Source organism: Loxodonta africana, chromosome 26 (genome assembly GCF_030014295.1).
Source record: "Loxodonta africana isolate mLoxAfr1 chromosome 26, mLoxAfr1.hap2, whole genome shotgun sequence".
NCBI lineage: Eukaryota > Metazoa > Chordata > Mammalia > Proboscidea > Elephantidae > Loxodonta > Loxodonta africana.
The window spans coordinates 24,621,203-24,636,692 of record NC_087367.1 but is presented as its reverse complement, the minus strand read 5'-3'; the positions used below and the strand labels follow the sequence as shown (position 1 = coordinate 24,636,692).

General features: G+C 39.3%; 1 protein-coding gene across 2 annotated transcripts in view; it reads left to right on the top strand.

Moving 5' to 3' along the window:
- The first annotated feature begins 1,938 nt into the window (after positions 1–1,938).
- Positions 1,939–15,490, top strand: part of ARHGEF33 (Rho guanine nucleotide exchange factor 33) — an 80,161-nt gene continuing 66,609 nt past the window's right edge. For both annotated transcript variants that reach the window (XM_003416090.4, XM_064277178.1), the window contains exons 1-4: positions 1,939–1,963; positions 3,908–3,957; positions 11,511–11,675; positions 12,290–12,411. In XM_003416090.4, coding sequence (XP_003416138.1) covers positions 1,939–1,963; positions 3,908–3,957; positions 11,511–11,675; positions 12,290–12,411 — 362 coding nt within the window. The remainder of the gene's footprint in view (positions 1,964–3,907; positions 3,958–11,510; positions 11,676–12,289; positions 12,412–15,490) is intronic.

The following is a 15,490-nucleotide window of genomic DNA, read 5'->3' as shown; positions in this document are numbered from 1 at the left end:
TACGTATTAATTTTACTTAATGATATATATAACCTGGAGAGTCTCTTGTTTTCAATTAGTTGGGACATTAGATAAGTAAATCCCCAGGAATTGTCTTTAAAAACCTTATGAATATATAGCTTTACATATTTCAAATATTAGGAGAAATCGCTTCTAACAATAATTTTCAAAGTTGTGTGGCCTTGGGCAGATCACTTCTCTTCTTGGCTCCAGACCTCAGTTAACTTCACTATAAAAGAAGATGTTGGATAAAATAATTTTCTCAGAGCCTTTCCAGCTCTAACATTCTGTGATATAATTATATTCACCGTGGAACATATTAGATAGAAATAATTCAACAATTGCTAAGAAGAAGAAAACTTCCATCTTTGGTAATGCTTATATCAGCTATGAAAAGAGATTCAGATGGCTAGAGAAGATACCCTAATTGACATAACGTTCATGCTGGTGTGAAAAATGTGGAAGATTCCAAACAATGTATGGCCTTGACTTTGGGGCTTTTTTTATACTCTTCATGTGTAACTATGTGTAATTTCTTCATCTATGTGTGTCCTCCCACCCCTGCCAGTTTATTATTTTGCTTTACAGACTTCATTTTGTTTGTCATTAAAACATGAGCAAACTGACAGGGATCACAATAGATGGTCCTGGACAGAGCTGGAGAAAAATGTAGAACAAGATTCTAACTCAAAAAGAAAGCCCAAGAGTTGCTGGCCTGACAGAGAATGGAGAAAACTTGAGAGTACGGCCCCCGGACACCCACTCGGCTCAGTAATGAAGTCACTCCTGAGGTTCACCCTTCAGCCAAAGACTGGACAGACCCATAGAACAAAATGAGACTAAAGGGGCACACCAGCCCTGGGCAAGGACTAGAAGGCAGAAGGGGACAGGAAAGCTGGTAACAGGGAACCCAAGGTTGAGAAGGGAGAGTGTTGATATGTTGTGGGGTTGTTAACCAATGTCATAAAACAATATGTGTACTAACTGTTTAATGAGGAACTAGCTTGTTCCGTAAACCTTCATCTTAGGTACAATTTTTAAAAAAGTGAAAAAAAAATTGAATTGCTACAGTGTTCCAGACACTGTGAAATATTATCCACTAGTATTCTTACAATGCTAAAAAAAAGTAGAAAATTTACTTTTGCCTTCGTTATCCCATAATCTCATAGCCTTAGGTATTATCATTAATTCCTTTAGAACAAATTACAAAACTAAGATCAAGGAAATAAATAAATAAAACATGAGCAAAATGTTTTAAGTCAGCTTTATTGAGGTATAATTTACATATGATAAAATGTACTCAATTAAAATATGCATTTTGATAAGTTTTGACAAATTTATGCATTTGTGTATAAGCAATAGAACATTTCCATCATTCTAAAAAGTTCCCTGTGTGCCACAATTGATAAGCATCTCCCGGGCACAAAGGAGCCTACTGGATACTACAAGTGGGGACACGGCCATCAAAGAACTTGTCATTCAGTTAAAGAGAAACAGATGTATTGGTTGTCATACTTGCTCAAGTTTTTTTCTTTAGATGATTTTCCCAATCTATGACCTGCTAATAAAATTGGTAGGTCTAAATTAATTGATCTGATTCAAAAGAGAATGTAGCCTATTAAAAACTACTTTCACTTTAAATAGTGAGTTTCATACTTAGTCACAAAATGATATTTACTTTTAAGTCTTAAGCAAAATATTTACGCAACTTTGCATTTTTAATCTTCTAAAATCACATAAACCTCAAGTTGCCTTTAATAGCTGTGTTCATTTCAATTTTTGAAGTTTATACTTCAAGTCAGTCCTTTGCCAATTCTATCTGCTATCCGTTGCTCTTGATTTCAATTGACAGGTCCAGGGAAGACGGGGTGGCCTGATCCAGAAACAATGATGATGCAATGTTGAGGAATAAGTTGAAGGAAAGAAGCAACCGGCACCATGGAAAAAACCAAAACAAAGCCAGGTTAGATTTTTCCTGTGTCTTGCCTTAGGGTTCAGGATTCAAGAAATGCAGGTTTTAGAAATGTAGGTCTTGCCAATGTCTCAAAACATGATAATATGTTAACCTGACTATTTTAATTTCCCTATCATCATATGGGTTTGTTTTTTTTTTTTTAATCATCGTGTGGAGCCCTGGTGGTGCAGTGGTTAAGAGCTTGGCTGCTAACCAAAAGGTTGGCTGCTCAAATTCACCAGCCACTCCTTAGAAACCCTATGTGGCAGTTCTACTCTGTCCCATAGGATTGCTGTGAGTTGAAATCAACTCTATGACAATGGGTTTATCATCATACGTTGACCATGAAGACCACAGACTTGGTGCTGGAGAAATAGAAAATGCTATCTATATAATCTGGTCTGAGTACTACCTTATTTTTCTTAGCAATAATTTTAAGACCATCTCAAATAAGCCAACATTCAGTTTCAACTAATAGACATCAAACGTCTAGCCTGTTTCATAAGTGATTTCTCTTTTAATCTTTACAGCAACCGTATATAAGTAGGTACTGTTATCATTTCCATTTTACAGATGAGGTAACAGAAGAGAGATCAAGCTGCAGCTATAACATGACAAATTTAGACCTGGAAGCCTGGTCTCTGTTCCCAAGTCCTGGCTTTTTCCGTTATACCAAAGTACTAGGACATAGTGTTAAATGGGTTAAATAATCTTTACTAAAGCTTGTGCAAAGAGTTTTGGTGATCTCAAAGCATCTAGATTTTACAGGGACAGCCCTCTCTGTGTGTGTAAGTTCTGGACTGAGGTTATGTAGTATTTATGAACTTAACATACTGAGGCTGGTTCCTCTAAGGAGGGGTTTCCTGTACCAGCATGCCTTGGGAGAACAGTATACACACCCATATAGCCAGATGTTTGCAACCAGTTTTCAGCTATAAACAGCTTTATTGCACACAAATGTGACACAATATAGAGATGTAGCTAAATGGATGAGCAACAAGCTCAATGTTTTACATGGGTTTCCTTGTCTTCATGGCCAACCAATGTGGCTCTGAAAGGTACATTCTGGTTTTACCTTTGTTTTCTCTAGGTAGTGAATGGTGTCTCCCAGTCTTTACTGTTGCCAGCACTGTTTTCCTCCTGCCTGCATCATTCCCAAAACCTTTCCAATGGCAATTCCCTTCTACGTGCCCTCTTACCCAGGAGGACAACAAGATTCCCTTAGCTGATCTTGGTAGTGACAGAAGGGCAGAGTTCAGACATTTGGAAAGGATCAGAGGTAGGAAAAGTAAGGGACATTTTATACAGGCCCCCTGAGAACAATCGAGTGACAGCTGAACAGCTTTTCTGACTCTAGAACTTTTCCTTCGGGTAAACTGCAGTCAGCTCCAAGTACATGAGGGAGATATTTCATGGCTTGGAAACTCTATGGGGCAGTTCTGCTCTGTCCTATAGGGTTGCTATGAGTCGGAATTGACTTGACAGCAGTGGGTTATTAAAAACAAAACAAAACAATAAATCTGTTGCCGTCGAGTCAATTCTGACTCATAGTGATGCTATAGAACAAAGTAGAACTGCCCCATAGGGTTTCCAAGGAGTGGCTGGTGGATTTGAAGTGTCAACCTTTTGGTTAGCAGCTGAGCTCTTAACTACTGTGCCACAACGACCATTAATCATTTTTTTTGGTTGAGAAACTTCCCCACTGTGGTAGAACATGACTTTCTAGTATAAGAGTTATATCAGGCATATATGATTTGGTCATTAAGATGTGAATATAAAGATCACCTATACCATCTTATTTTTTTTTTGTTGTTGTTCTTCTTGAATCATTGGTTTCTTGTCATGCAGGCACAGATATAGGATCCTACAGGTCCCTTTACTCCCTGTATGTTTCTGAAGAGGATAGGGGCAGATTGAGCCACGTTGATTGAACAAAGCTCTTTTTCTCCACAGGGGAGAGCGAACATATGCTGATGAATAACCCTTCCACACAAATTTACCAGGTAAAGACAAATAGATTGTTTTGGATGTTTCCATGTGTAATATCAATGACTATCCTTTATGCATAGAGTTGTTTACAGCTCAAAAGTGTTTCCACCTATGTCATTGAATTTGTTCTCTTATTAAGACTGTGAGATAGGCAGAGCAGCAAGTACCATTCACATTGTACTTCTGAGGAAACTGATTACTGAAAGATAAGTTAATCCAGCTTATAAGCAGAACCTCCTCACCTCAAACTCTGCTTTTCTTGCCTATTACTATGGCCATTACATTACATAATAAAATTCCTCTCAGAGAGGAGAGAGCAAGACGTGCTTTTCCTATTTCAGCAGGGAGAATTGAGAATTGCAAGGGGGTTAACATTTGAAAATATACAAATGTGGTGATAGAAAAAAATTAAAAGTGTCTTTTAAACAATGGGACCAACTTAATTTTCAAGGAACATAAATGTTCTGCCAAACAGTATATAATATTTTTGCTATAAGGGTCACGTTGGGCTGTTTTGACTCTCAACATAGTACTTTCTTGGCTTCTACCTTCCCACTGTAAATTTGAAGTAAATGTCTGTCCTTAAAAATCATGGAAAGGAGAATGAAGAACACCAAAGACACAAGGAAAATATTAGCCCTAATGACAGAAAGGGCCACATAAAGCAGAGACTCCATCAGCCTGAGACCAGAAGAGCTAGATTGTGTCCGGCTACCATCAATGACTGCCCTGACAGGGAACATGACAGAGAGTCCCTGATGGAGCAGGAGAAAAGTAGGGTGCAAAACTCAAATTCTAGTAAAAGGACCAGACTTAATGCTGTAACTGGGACTGGAGGCACGCCAGAAGACATGGCCCCCGGACTCTCTGTTAGCCCAGGACTGAAAATATTCCCAAAGCCAACTCTTCAGACAAAGATTAGACTGGACTATAAGACATAATATGATACTTGTGAAGAGAGTGCTTAAAGTAGATACGTGAGACTAAATGGGCACCTCCTATCCGGAGGCGAGATGAGAAAGCAAAAAGGAACAGGAGCTGGTTGAATGGACACGAGAAAACCAGAGTAGAGAGGAGGAGTGTGCTGTCATATTATAGGGACAGCAACTAGGGTCACATAACAGTGTATGTATAAATTTTTGTATGAGAAACTAATTTGAACTACAAATTTTCACTTAAAGCACAATAAAAAAAAATTTTAAGGGAAAAAAATCATGGAAGTTTACTCTGACAAAATTGGTTATATAAAAGTAGCTTGGGCTAAGGAAACCCACTCTCCTCCCTGGAGTTAAGGCAGTGCCCTCTGCAATAAAAGAGAAGGAAAAAGGAATTTACAAGGCTTGATGGGAGTTGGGAGAAAGGGTTATTTCAAAGTTGGCTCTAAGATTTTGAGCCCTGGTAACTAGAAAAAAAAAAAAAGCAGTCTTCAGAATGGAAATAGAGGAATCCAGAGATGCAGATAGTGTCAGGGAAATGCTGTTTAGGCTTGTTTAGTTTAAGTGACTATCAATCAAAAATAACAGTTACCAGAAATATCATGCAGGAGACCGTGGCTGTAGGCCCCATTAGGGCAAGCCAGCTCAGGACTCTGAAAACTTTTTTAACTGTAGTGCTTCTACGGTTAGACCAGCAACGGGAGGGGTGGGGGAAGCAGCTTCATTTCAACTGACCTCATGTTTATTGAGGTACTCCCATGTGCAAAGTATACTACTTGGCCTAATGGGAAATGAAACAGATGACATTCTCCTTGATTCTTAAGTGCCCACAACCTGGAAAACACATACAATAAATAGCTCGTACAAGGTAGGCTTTTGAAAGAATTATAATAATAGCATTGATAAAATGCTATGGGATGCGGGGTAGGGGAGGAGGTGAAATGAATTAATGTTCAATGGAGGATCTGAACCAGGCATTTAAGGACAAGTTGGATATTTGGTACGTGGATATGGGGAAAAGATATTTCAGGCAGAGGGACCAGCTTGAACAAAGCTCTGGAAGCAGGAGTGGATCTTTGCTCTGTGCTGATTGGATGTCTCCCTTGTCCAAGACCTCCAAATGCTTTTCCCGCCCACCTCTCCTGTTCGTGTCTGACCTGTGTATGGCATTTGATGGGTATGGGTACATCTTTAAACTCAGGTATGATTTAAAGTCTATTAAAAATATCATGTAGGTCAATGCCTGAATGTTAGCTAAATATAGCTGTAAGAAGGTGCCCTCATTTTTTTTTTTTTTATATCACAAATCCAAATACATCTGTTCACAGTGGAACAAATGAAGCAGTGGGAATGAAGTGGGTCTGTACGACCTCTGCGATACTATGGCTATAACCCAACCCTGTTTCAAAAGAATGCTTCCTAGTGTTTTAAACCCTGTTTTAAAAGAATTCTTCCTAGTGTGTTTACTCCAAGCAACATCTAACCAAATGAAGAAAGAAGAAGTAAAGAAAGAAGAGGAAATGGGAGGAGGAAATGTGGAGGGGTTAACTACAATAGGGTCTAATCTATACTAGACGGGAAAGTTTCTGAAGCAAAATCTGAAATTTCAGCCATTCTGTATCTCTTTATTTATTTTCTTGACAACCCATTCTTTTCTAACATTATAGTATATAGTGTCTTGTTTATTTTCTTACTGTCTGTCCACTCCACTAGAATGTAAGCTCCAAGGGCAGGGGCTTAGTTCATTTTGCTCTTTGTTGTACTCTCAGCAGAAAGTATAGTACCTGGCATATAGTACATATTTAATAAATATTAAATGAGTATCTGCAAGATGTGTATATCGCTTTGAGCCAAGAGGTTTAATCGAGTCATTCAGTCTGGTGCTAAGAGGTGTTGGGAAAATCGTCTGGTTTTTCTTTTTAGGTGGCAGGAGGGGAGACGAGATCGTCACTTCATACCCTGGTCAAAATAAAATCCTAAATGGATTAAACACTTAAACATAAAAAAATCAAAACCATAAAAGTTTAAAATAAGTGAATTTTTTTTTTTTCATCTTTGGATGTGAAATGTCTTTCTAAGCAAAGGGGCAGTGGAATAAGTCACGAAGGAAAGGGTTAGCTCTACCATCTCTCAGTTCGTTCCAGGTAGAATTACCACCAGAACAGGTGAATCAGCATGGATACACCAACTATAGCTTAGGTTTTCAGGCTCAGTTGAACCCAAGCCTGTTACCTTGTTCTCTCATCCTTTGTTCACTGCACGTACCCCTCTCCTAGTCCACTTCAACCTCTTTTTCTTCAAAGTCAGGTTGTGTTGCTTCAGCCTTGATTACTTCATTTTCATAGGGATTGTTTAAAAATTATGATTCCATTAATACGAGGAGGGGGGTTCCACAACTAAAGCAACAGATGTGGTGACCGCACACTTTAGCCTCACACTAATGATTTGAACTCCAGGTGTGCTTTTGGTTCACTTGTGGCCTTAAGAATGTAAACCCTGCTGCTTCCTCTACTTTTATTACTTGTGTTTTCTGTATCTTATCACTCAATACATGTTTTTCTAAATCCACTAATTTAGGACATTACATATCATAAAAAATATTTCCAAAATCATAGTTATATTATTATGACTTTTCAAATCCTCTAGTCAAAAATATATTTATTAATTAATTGAATACATTACTTCCCTTCAATATAGTAGATTTCCCTTTGGGTCAATACTACCCAATATCCTTTGACTTAGTAATTTCATATTTAAGAATTTGTCCTTAGGAAATACTCTGAAACACATGCAAATCTTTAAGTAAAAAGCACTATATGACAGCAGTATTGATAATATCAAAAAATTACAAACAATATAAATTTCCAACAAAAGTAAACAGGTAAATTCTGGCACATCCATAAGATAGAATATTATATAACCATTAAAAATAGATATTTAGAAAAAATTTTGAAGGGTATTGGAAAGGGCTTATGAGAATGTTAGGCAAAAAGGAGGGGCAGAATCAAAATGTATCTGTAGTGTGATTTCAACCATATAAATATCCACATTCATATGTATAGAACAAAATGGGAGGAAATACACCACCATGTTAATTGTTATGTTGAAGTAATGAGATTTAAGGTGATTCACTTTTTTCTTCTTTCTTTTTCTCTGTAATGAAAATAATTTTGAGAAATAAGTCATGTGCCAAAAAGACTTCTAATTGAAAAATGATGGGAACCAGACCTACAGCAATAGGTTTCATCATCAAAACTGCCATTGAAAGCTTTCTAGGATTTGTAAGTCCTGTTTCAGCCTCACTCTCCCTTTGCCATTGGTGGATGTTCTTCTAACACCAGAGAAGTTAACTGTACCAGGCTGTGGTGCATCCAGAGACCGATGAGATAGATTTCCAGCATACCAAGCCTCACATCCACTGCACTAGGGCCCTGTAAGGATGACATTAAGGTCAACTTCTGCAGGAGGCATAAAGGAGTGCATTTGGGAAATTTGCTCTTGACTGTTTGAATTACTTACTGCACACTTGTGATTTAATTTTGGAGGATTAATAAAGGCACCTAAAATTAGGAAGAAGGAAGCTGGCAGAAGAATCATGTTTCCTCTGCAGTGACCATGATTCAGGAGAAACTAAAATAATTACCTCAACACCCTTGCAGTCATGTTCTAGTTCAAAATATCTCGGCTTTTGCTGTTATAGAGGCTTTAGTCAAGTGTTGTGGGAATCGCACCTGGCTTGTGGAGGTTTCCCAAACCTTGACGTTTACAACTTTGCAGAATTCCTAAGGCGCAGGCCTAGTCCCCTGCCTCCTATTAACCTCCTAATGTTGGTAATGGAAACAAAGGAAGGGAAATTGTGCATTAGGAAAAAATTGGAGCATATAAAAATTTAGTTTGAGGCCTGAAGGATCTTTGGTTAAAAGAAATGGAAGACACTGACTAAAATTCATCTTAAGAAGAGTTAAGAAGCCAAGAGAGCAAAGAAAAATGAGAAATAAATTAAAAGCAGGAAATAGGAAGAATTCGGACTCCTCTCCCCTATTTCTTTGAGCCTAAGATGCCCTCTGTGGTGCCCTAGGCTTCAAGGTACAAGTCTTCCCTGAATCTACCTCCAGTGGGAGCCCGCCTCCAGCGGCAGGATGGAGGGATCATAACCTCTCTAGAGCAGCTTCATGAAAAAATCAACGAGATGAGGAACGTGTTCAACTCGCTGGAGAACAAGGTAGACACCCATTTCTAATCCTTGGGGTGGGCTGTGGGCTGTCAAATAAGAAAGCTGAAGAAAGTGTGTAGAAGAGATGTTAAGACTTTATCTTCAGAGTGTTTTGTATTCACAAGGAAGTGGCCAGGTTGGTACTGGAAAGCCAGTCTGTAGCAGCCAACGATATTAAGAGCCCAGGCATCTCATAAGTAACATGTTGTTTCAGGTGTGTGTTTGTGCTCATGATGGCTTCCCCTCCCTGACTGGTCAGTGGTTGTGAAGTTGTTTTAAAGCAATAGTGTTACTTCAGTGACAGGTACTCCAGCAGCTCAAACTAATAGTTGAGAAGGGCTCATAGCTCAAAATGTTTCAGAATTCCCCAAGTCTTTATATTAAGTTAGTTGTTAGAGAAAACACATCAATAGTTCTTAATTTTCAGAACTGAGGTTCTACAGGTAAGGAAAGGTCCTTTCCCTTGGAACTCTGCTAATGCCATTTGACTCCTGGGGAAAACTCCACACATCCACCTAAAAAAGCAGCAATAATGAAACCTATTTCTGTCGGATAGTGGTTCCCTTTCTTTTCCCAGCACTTGAAAGTGGCCCTTTGAGCACCTGAGTGAATGTCAGGGTTTCCTTCTTTCAATTTTCAAACTCACGTATGTTTTCTTTTGACATCATACAGCCATCAATTTTATTTATTTTGTTCACTGAGGAAGAATTTACATAATGAACAGTGCCAGACCAAAAAGTAGTTGACCTGGTGATAGTCCATCATGATAACTGAATCAGGACAAATACCGAAATTCACCACTAAAATGAATTAAAAATAAAAATGATCGGAGTGAAAAGCAGATTTCTTATGTTGTTTCCTAGTCCCTGCTATTTTTCTGTCTCCCAGCCTCAAACACTTGCCAGGTCCTGCTTTCTTCCTCAAAATGATCTCTGGTTCCTCTTATTTCTCCCTACTAACCAGCCCTTGAAAGAAATTGTTTGTGAAGTACAGTGAACCACAAAGCCCTTTGTTAAAAGAAAAGAAAAAAAAAAAAAACAGTGCTGTAAGACGCTGTCATTTCAAGGGGAAGGTGCCGTTCCAAGTTGGGACCGTTTAGACGACCAGATTCAGATGATGTTTAGAAATACACATTTGAAGTAATGTTAATAACACTAGTTTTCATTCCTTTCAAACAAGGTTACTGGGTGAACATTTTCAGTTACAAAAGAAACCTTTTAAAATGTTATGTTGTAAGAGATCTGGAGCTAAGAGTTCCTCTGCTTAGTAGGGTGTGAACTAAATGTCAGGAGAGATTAATGTTATTATCACTTTATTGTTATTATTAACTCACTGCCTTGAAAATGCTTTTCTCATTTGTTCAATAAATAAAACTGAACTTCAGAAGTGCTCCATTTTCTCCACATTTCAGTTTCTGCTCAACTTTTTGATTTGCTACATAAGGGGGGGTGAGAAAAATGAGAATTTCTTGAACACCTTTTATGTATCAAGCCAGTAGGCACCTTACCTATATTTACTCATTTAATCCTCATGACAGCCCTGTGAAATATGTATTATTCTAGCTATTTTACAGATGGGAAAACTGCTTCAAAGAGGTTAACCAACTTGCCTAAGGTCATAGTACTTGTAGGAGAGCACTAAGATGTGAAGCTTGGTTTGTCTGACTCTGTATTTGACACCCCTTCATGGTGTGGAAGTTGACAGTGGAATTCCGATATGTGCACTCCTGCACTGCCATCCTTGACCACTGAAGATGATTCCCATCACTACCCACAACATACTGAGCTCCTGCCATTATAGATATTTCCATGCCTTCCTTATGGACTGAAGCCCACTGCTGTGTAAAATGCCATTATCTCATTTTCCATGATGTTATCCAATAATATCTTAAAATCTCCTCCCTTTCAAAGAGGCTCTTAGTTACACTTAGCTATTACTCTTTTTAATCCTTTAATCTCTGAAGGGAAAAAGAACTGAATTTCTTCATCCTCTCATAATTTTTTTTTTTTTTTCTCATAATACCCTGCGGGAATATGACCATTCCTCTTCTTCCACAGAACTGAAGAATTTCCGGATCATGATGGTCTTTCACAGGCATATGTTGCTTTTCAAGTAAATCTCGTTTTAATCAAAGGTTTTAGATTAAATAGTAGTTTGCAGAAACACTTGTAAACTTAATTAATTGCTTTCTTTCTTGTCCTTATAAAGCTTCACCATGTGCTGTATAAAGAAGACTCCCTTTTCCCTAGGTGGATGGGGTCAAGGTTGCCTTAAGCGTCCAAATTTTAGTATCCCCTTAAATAAGGTCTGTAGATTTCCAAGAGCCTGGTTTCTTAAACAAAAGCAAAGTTTAAGGGGCCAATGGTGACTTTTATAATAATTTACAGCGAAGTGAATTTCCTCTTTCTGTATTATTTAGTTGCAGGCCCTGGCCTCTGAACTGAAAACTGGTTTCACAGAAGCAATGCAAGAACTGACAAGAATTCAACATGGAGAATATGCTTTGGAAGAGAAGGTGAAGAGCTGCAAGTGCTCCATGGAAGAAAAAGTTACTGAGATGAAGAATTCATTAAACTATTTCAAGGTAGCCCCCTTTCCTATTTCCCTGGTGAAAAGCAGATTCTTGGTATTAGTAACACAAGTAGAAAAATTGCATTTGCCTCTAGAAGCCAAATGCAGGAATTTCTCCTCTGGCCATTCACTAGTTATAGTGAAAAAAAAAAAAAAAAATTCATGTCTTACCCTTTTGAAGCTCTGTGTTCATACCCTATGGACAGTTCTATTCTGTCCTATAGGGTTGCCATGAGTTGGAATCCACTTGGCAGCAGCGGGTTTGGTTTTGGTTTTGGTGTTCAAATTAGAGGCCACAATAGAAGTAGGTATCTCTCATTCATTCAGTCATTCGTTCATTCAACAAATATGTATTAAAAGACTACTATGGATGGACGGACTAGATATTATATTACATACTCTTACCCCATGTACCAGTTTAAATACATAAAATAAAAAAAAAAAACCTGTTGCCGTCAAGCTGATTCCGATTCATAGTGACCCTACAGGACAGAGCAGAATTGCCCCATGGGGTTTCCAAGGAGCAGCTGGTGAATTCAAACTGCCAACCTTTTGGTTAGCAGCCATACCTCTTAACCACTGTGTCACCAAGGCTCCGGTTTAAATACATACCTTCTTATATTTTAGGAAGAGTTGAGCAATGCCATGTCGATGATCCAGGCGATCACTTCAAAACAAGAAGAAATGCAGCAGAAAATTGAACAGCTTCAACAGGAGAAGCGAAGAGAATCTCGAAAAGTTAAAGCCAAGTGAGTGTCTTACAAAAAATTTGCCAGAGGCAAAGTCATAGGCAGCGGTTTATGCAGAGGGCACCGAAAACACCTTCTCCACTATTGGAGTATAGCTGGCTGGCCCCTGTGCTCCACAGCATCAACATGTGATGGAGGATATAGAGCCATAAAAAGTGGTTAATACTAAAACTAGATGGTAATTATGTACATGGTAGAATTCATTTAATAATAAAAATAATATAAAATGATGCTTTGATTACAACTATAAAAACATGCAAAATAGCAACTAGAAAGATATATTTTAAAGTAACAATTGTCGTGTCAACATAGTGGGACCACCGGTGTTTTTATTTTTTTTTAATTTGTTTTCTAATGCAACAGTTATTTAACTTCTATTATTAAAAACAAATTTATCTGACAATGTCCCAACCAAATCAAGTAGAGTTTCACTATTAAAAATATATAATCTTTATTATGTTTTTAAATATTACCAAATTTAAAATTAAAATATGGGCATACTATTCCTGTGGCCCTGGAGAACTGATTATGGTTTTCAGTTGAAGACTTGCTACTTCCTGGTACCTTTCAGTGGCTTTATTTAGTAAATGTAAATCACTGCAAGCAAATTGTCACCCTTGCAAACTCTATAAAGATATTGATAACTGGAGAGGTGGAGCCAACATGGTGCCCTAGACAGACACATCACGCTGTCCCTCTGCAGCAAAGACCCACAAAAATAAGCAAAACAAATACAAATGTCAGGGTCAAATAAAGGGATAAAGAACTAAATCAAGCACTGAATGGAAGAAGGAACTGAAGGGAAACAGAGGATGAGAAGAGATAGGGAGTGGAGGTTCCCTGCCAACGAACAGGACACAGTGTCGCCATTTTGGAGCACAGCCATCAGGGACCTTAGACAGGAAGTATGGGAAGGCAACTTCACAGAGCTCCCAGCAGGTGATGGAGCACCCGGTAATTAGAGGAACAGGCTTTCCCAGCCCTTACCTTTCCGCCCCTTATACCACTTCTACCTCTCAGGAGGGGCCATGCCAAGCTGCCTTGGCTAGGGAGACTGCCACTAATCTAAGTCCACCACACCCTCACATGCTGGCTCCTGCCACACCATTTTTTTCCTTCTTTTTCTTTCTCCCTCCCACACAGCCTGTACCTCACCTCTATCCTTTCCTGGCAGGCCACATCTTGGCTAGACAAGACTAGAGAGACACTGACCCGCCATCAGCCCAGGTCTGCCCCACCCCCACCTGCCAGTTCCAGCCGTGCCATGTATATATTTTTATTATTTCTTTTCCCTTTTCTTTCTCCCTTCCACCTAGCCATGTACTCCACCTCTATACCTTCTCACTGAGCTATGCTACTCTGCCTTGGCTAGAGAGACACCGGCCCACTGCCAGCCCAAGTCTGCCCCACTCCTACCTGCCAGCTCCTGATGTGCCATTTTTTGCTTTTATTCCCTCTTCTTTTCTTTCTTCCTCCCACCTAGCCCATACATCACCTTTGCCCCTTCCCACTGGGCCACACCATGCCACCTTGGTTATACAGGACTAGAGCAATACCACCACACCACCACCCCAAGTCTGCCCCACCCACACCTGCTAGTTCCAGCCGAACCATTGTTGCTGTTAGGTGCCATTGAGTCAGTTCCGACTCAAAGTGACCCTATGTACAACAGAACGAAACACTGCCCAGTCCTACGCCATCCTCACAATCATTGTTAAGCTTAAGCCCATTGTTGCAGCCACTGTGTCAATCCTTCTCATCGCAGGTCTTCCTCTTTTTGGCTCACCCTCTACCTTACCAAGCACGATGTCCTTCTCCAGGGATTGATCCCTCCTGACAACATGTCCTAAAGTAGTCTCACCATTCATGCTTCTAAGGAGCATTCTGGTTGTACTTCTTCCAAGATAGAGTTGTTCATTCTTTTGGCAGTCCATGGTGAATTCAATATTCTCTAACACCACAATTCAAAGGCATCAATTCTTTGGTTTTCTTTATTCCTCGTCCAGCTTTCACATGCATATAAAGCAATTGAAAACGCCATGGCTTGGGTCAGGTGCACCTTAGCCTTCAGCGTGACATCTTTGCTTTTCAACACTGTAAAGAGGCCTTTGCGGCAGATTCCATGGGTGTTGATTGTGGATCCCAGTAAAATGAAATGCTTGACAACTTTAATCTTTTCCCCGTTTACCATGATGTTGCTAGTTGGTCCACTTGTGAGGATTTTTGTTTTCTTTATGTTGAGGTCTAATCCATACTGAAGGCTGTGGTCTTTGATCGTCATCAATAAGTGCTTCAAATCCTCTTTACTTTCAGCAAGCAAGGTTGTGTCATCTGCATAACACAGGTTGTTAATGTGTCTTCCTCCAATCCTTATGCCCCGTTCTTCTTCATATAGTCCAGCTTCTTGGATTATTTGCTAAACATACAGATTGAATAGGTATGGCGAAAGGAGACAGTGCTGACACACACCTTCCCTGGCTTTAAACCACACAGTATCCACTTGTTCTGTTTGAACGGCTGCCTTTTGGTCTACGAACAGGTTCTTCATGAGCACAATTGAGTGTTCTGGGTTTCCATTCTTTGCAATGTTATGCATAATTTGTTATGATCCACACAGTCGAATGCCTTTGCATAGTCAATAAAACACAGGTAAACATCTTTCTGGTATTTTCTGCTTTCAGTCAGAATCCATCTGAGATCAGCAGTGATATCCCTGGTTCCAGGTCCTCTTCTGAATCCGGCTTGAGTTTCTGGCAGTTCCCTGTCGATATACTGCTGCAGTGGCTTTTGAATGATCTTCAGCAAAATTTTACTTGCATGTGATATTAATGATATTGTTCAATAATTTCTCATTTGGTGGGATCACCTTTCTTGGGAATAGGCATATATATGGATCTCTTCCTGTTGATTGGCCAGGTAGCTGTCTTCCAAATTTCTTGGCATAGACAAGTGAGTACTTCCACTGCTGCATCCGTTTGTTGAAACATCTCAGTTGGCATTCGATCATTTCCTGGAGTCTTGTTTTTGCCAATGCCTTCATTGCAGCTTGGACTTCTTCCTTCAGTACCATTGGTTCCTG